Consider the following 4993-nt stretch of genomic DNA (forward strand, 5'->3'; position numbering starts at 1 on the left):
TAATAACTTAATAATTAAATCATATATGATTTAAACCAAATAAAAACTTAGTAAATAAAAAATATAAGTTTTTCTTTTGTTTATTTATTCCTGTGTGGAAAAAAAAGATAAAAACAGAAGTAATCTGTAAGGAGGCAAAAACTTTTTCACACAGCTTTAAATCCTGCATGTCAAATACTAAATGATTTCAAGTGAAAAGTGTGAAACCAAGTTTCTCAGGGAACTGAAAAGAGCTGAATAACCAGTAAGAAAAAAGCTGAAGAACAGCCTTTTCCTAACAGGTTCTTCCCATAAACCCATTAAAATAAACCCTTCAGCTAAACCACAGTTCAAAATAAAATTCCATAAAGATGAGTTGGATTTCTTTACACGTTCATTCATGTATCTGTATTATTCTGTTTTCCTCCTTGAATTGTTGGGTAAGTCCCAGCTTCCTTTGACACGGGTCAGCCTGACCCAGCTAATTAATTTCCCCTTGAAAAGCCTCCTCGCTCCATGAATTGGATCCTCGGGTTTTTCTGCACAAAAAGAGCGCGGAAAAATAAAGACGCCACAAGACGTTCAGAATAGAGTCGATCCTTTTGTATCTGGCTCAATAATAAAAAATAAAAAAAATGCTAATTTATGCTTTAGACATGCACTGTTTGACCTGATTTGCGGTTCACTGCCATGTAGTCCTTGTAACCCAAAAGTGGCAAAGTTTCCAAGCAACCATTGGAGTGAAAGTCCCACCAAGGATTTATAAACACTAAACCAGTGTCGTTTATTTGGTGGACGAATGTAGACCACCTCTAAAACCAGTGGAAGCGGCTCTGCAGCTCCTCAAACTTCACAGGAGAGGTTAGTAGCATTGCTTAATCTGATTAATTTAATTCATCTGATTTTATTTTTTATTCACAATTTAGTTCTTTTTTAAATTTGTTTTATTTGATATTTTCTCATTTTATTTCTCAACTTTATTTAACTAAAAAAATACTAAAATAATAAAAATGATGTTAAGATTATCAAATGATTGGATTATGTCGACATTTTAATACTAAGAGATTGTTTGTGTTCTGGGAAAATAAGCGTTTTTAAAAAACTCTTTTGGTGAACTTGTTTTAAAAACCCTAAACTAATAAGATTGAATAAATAAAATGTCTAATAAGTAAAAAAAAAAAAAACTAATTTATTGATTTAATCAAATGTTAAATGCTAATTTCTGAAGAGGAAAATGAGAAAAAACACATTTTGCATTTCAACTTACACCCAACAGGAGGTGCTCCTAATTTTAATTAAATTTTAGCAAATTAATACATTAAAATTAACAAAGAATATACAGTAAAATTTATTCTATAGATTTGTGTTGTAGGAACTAACCATCACTAATCAAATTAAATATTTATTAACAAAAGATTTAGAATGAGTTATATGTTTCGTTGTGTAAAATAATTACATATTTTTTATTTTGTAGTAAAATAAAATGTATCATTGAATTTTTTTTTACTAAAAAAATGCAGAAAGATATATAAATAAAAAAAGACACTAGCCTTGAGAAACATCTCTACTAATTTAGAATAGATGCTGCGCCTAATTTTAATTACAACTTAGCAAATTAATACCTTAAAATTTAACAAAGAAAACACAGTTAAATGTATGATATTCATTTGTGTTGAAGCAACTAACCATCATTAATCAAATGAAATGTTTATTAAGAAAAGATTTAAAATGAGTTATATGTTCCACTGTGTAAAATAATTAAATCTTTTTTGTTGTGTATTAAAATAAAATGTATCATAGATTTTTTTAAACTAAAAAAAAAAATGCCGAATCATATATAAATAAAAAAAAGCTACTAGCCTTGAAAAATATCTCTACTTATATATAACAGAAGGTTCTCGCAATTTAGAAACTTAATACCTTAAAATTGAAAAAAGTTGTTTTTTCCACCGACTTTTGTGAGAATTTCCTTTTGTAAGCAGTTAAAATGATTTATAACTCTGGTTCGTCACATAAAGAATAACTGGAGATTTTCCAGGGGTGTGAACTCTTTTGAGATCCTCTCTTGTTGATGATGTTGCTGCCTGTATATTTTGGTTCTGTTGCCTCCCAACGCACAAGGACAGCGGGATTAAAGGAGAGGAAGAGGAGGGGTGATGAAAGATGTTTTATCTGCTCTTTTTAACCAACAGGCAGCCGAAGCAGCAAACCAAGTCCGTTTTACACAAAGCCTTAGATAAACAGAGTGAATAATGGTGCCAGAGATGATCACCACTGGTTCTGTGGAAGGTCACAGTCTGTGCGAAGTCACTACCGCCCTGCTTCTGCTTCTGCTGCTGATTCTGCTCATCTCCAGCTGGAGAAAAACTCAAAGCTCACACATACCAGGTACAGTGTGTCGTTCTGCAACATAGAAACTATGAGATGCTGAATTAATTTTGTCAGTATCATCTGTTTTTAGGAAACATTTGTTTTCTGTTAATTCCCATAAAAAACAGGTCAGAGTTCAGAAAAGCCAGGTCTGATTTACAACCGCTCTCTTTCAGGTCCTCGTTTCTTAGCAGGACTTGGACCTTTCCTGTCCTACGGCAGATTTATATGGACCGGGATTGGAACAGCCAGTAACTACTACAACAACAAATATGGCAGCACTGTCCGGATCTGGATCAACGGGGAGGAAACCATCATTTTCAGCAGGTGTGCATTTTGGTAATTGATCATTTTTGGCTCAATTCACAGAACCTTCAGCTGCTATTGAAACATCTTATAAAGGTCAGTTCAGGCTTATTTTACATGACTAACTTTTATGACTTTCTACATGGAAGAGGATTAGGGCCACTGAAAAAAAATTTAAAAAGTTAATTTTACATTTTATTTCAGTTTAATACGGGAAAAAAGTCAGAATTTTGACTTTAATCTCAGAATTTTAGATCATCTCTCAAAGAGATGTGGAGCACCCAGCTTCACTGACAAAGATGTGAGTTGTTTGGGAGAAACAGGAACACATTGGTGGAAAATGACAGAATTAGGCGATTTTTTACGTGACCGAGGGGTCCCTGGTGATGCTACTTCACAGCTTGATGCTAACAGGTTTGTTAGCTGTAAGAATTCAGCCACAATTCTGAGATTAAAGTCAGAATTCTGAGATTAAAGTTAGAATTAAGAGATTAAAGTCAGAATTCTGAGATTAAAGTCAGAATTCTGAGATTAAANATTAAAGTCAGAATTCTGAGATTAAAGTTAGAATTAAGAGATTAAAGTCAGAATTCTGAGATTAAAGTCAGAATTCTGAGATTAAAGTTAGAATTCTCAGAAAAAAAAGTCTGAATTCTGAGATTAAAGTCAGAATTCTGAGATTAAAGTTAGAATTCTGAGATTAAAGTTAGAATCCTGAGATTAAAGTTAGAATTCTGAGATTAAAGTCAGAATTAAGAGATTAAAGTCAGAATTCTGAGATTAAAGTCAGAATTCTTTTTTTTTTTTACATTGCCTGTCTGGCAATGTGGCAATAAGAATAATTGCTGTGATGCCAAAAATAGCCGAATAGATTTTTCCTCAGTCTGCTTCATCACCTGCAAAGAGATATAAAAGTCATAATTCTGAAATTAAAGTTATAATTCTGAGATCAAAGTCAGAATTCAGAGAAAAAAGTTTTTCCCATAAAAACTGAAATAATATTTGATTAACTTTTATTTTTCCAGTGGCCCTAATCCTCTTCCGTACTTTTGCCAAGCTGGTTCTGGTCACAGAAAGGATTAGAATCTCTTTATCATAGAAACAATAAATAATAAAAACAGCAAAGATTGAAAGAATCCCTGCTTCCACCGCAGGTCCTCTGCAGTTTACCACGTTTTGAGGAGCCCTCACTACACGTCCAGATTTGGGAGCAAAAAAGGCCTCGAGTGTATTGGGATGGAGGGGAGGGGTATCATTTTCAACAGCAATATCCCCCTCTGGAAAAAGTCAAGGACGTACTTCTCCAAAGGTAATTACCCACCGGAAACGAGGCAGATCTCGTTTTGCGGTGGCAGCATGTCGTCGGGCTAAATGATGAGTTATTTCACAGTAATTTGTTGGAACCACAGCTCTGTCGGGCCCCAGCCTTCAGAGGACGGTAGGAATCTGTGTGAGCTCCACAGCCAAACATCTAGACCACCTCCAGGACATGACCTCTGACCCCTCTGGACATGTGGATGCCCTCAATCTCCTGAGAGCCATCGTGGTGGATATCTCTAACAGGCTGTTCCTCAGGGTTCCTCTCGATGGTCAGCTCATTTACACGCTCTGTTTTAAACGTCTTGCCTGGAAATCTGCAGCTTTTCATTATTTTTCAGAGAAGGAGCTGCTGCTGAAAATCCATAACTACTTTGAAACCTGGCAAACGGTTCTAATCCAGCCTGATTTGTTCTTCAAGATCGGATGGCTTTACAACAAACATAAGAAAGCAGCGTAAGAGCTTTGAATCCTGTCTGTGACGCAACAATTGAAGTGAGAATGCATCATCATCCTAAAACATTTTGCACCACCAACAGCCAGGAGCTGCAGGATGCAATGGAGAGTTTGCTGGAAATGAAAAGAAACATTATCAACAAGGCTGAGAAGCTGGACGACGACCTTGACTTTGCAACCGAGCTAATCTTTGCACAGGTCAGCCTCCTCTAGAGGTCCTGTTTATGCCATGGAGGTAACTCTGGGCTGCGTTCAGATAACTTTGTGTCTCAACAGAACCACGGGGAACTCTCAGCGGATAACGTCAGACAGTGTGTGCTGGAGATGGTGATCGCCGCTCCTGACACTCTCTCCATCAGTCTGTTCTTCATGTTGATGCTGCTGAAGCAGAACCCAGAGGTGGAGCTGCAGCTTGTGGAGGAGATGAGCGCCGTTTTGGGTGAGAAGTTCCTGCTTTGCTTTTATGGCGCTTCATCGCGTCATGTAAATGTTGCACATGGAGTACTCATGCTTTGCAAACATATTTATATTTTGTCACATTACAACCATATAGTGGATATAGTGG

At 36.0% G+C, this 4993-nt stretch overlaps 1 protein-coding gene across 4 annotated transcripts in view; it reads left to right on the forward strand.

The window, feature by feature from the left end:
• The first annotated feature begins 1989 nt into the window (after positions 1–1989).
• Positions 1990–4993, forward strand: part of LOC107096869 (aromatase-like) — a 6172-nt gene continuing 3168 nt past the window's right edge. The window contains exons 1-7 of one of the 4 annotated variants that reach the window (XM_015393752.1): positions 1990–2367; positions 2526–2688; positions 3810–3964; positions 4065–4244; positions 4314–4428; positions 4512–4626; positions 4705–4867. In XM_015393752.1, the coding sequence (XP_015249238.1) occupies positions 2232–2367; positions 2526–2688; positions 3810–3964; positions 4065–4244; positions 4314–4428; positions 4512–4626; positions 4705–4867 (1027 nt within the window). In that variant the 5' untranslated portion in view covers positions 1990–2231. Of the gene's footprint in view, positions 2368–2525; positions 2689–3809; positions 3965–4064; positions 4429–4511; positions 4627–4704; positions 4868–4993 lie in introns of all 4 variants that reach the window. The other 3 variants (XM_015393753.1, XM_015393750.1, XM_015393751.1) reach the window with 3 other exon arrangements.

Source organism: Cyprinodon variegatus, unplaced genomic scaffold (assembly GCF_000732505.1).
Source record: "Cyprinodon variegatus isolate N-32 unplaced genomic scaffold, C_variegatus-1.0 Scaffold656, whole genome shotgun sequence".
Taxonomy (NCBI): Eukaryota; Metazoa; Chordata; class Actinopteri; order Cyprinodontiformes; family Cyprinodontidae; genus Cyprinodon; species Cyprinodon variegatus.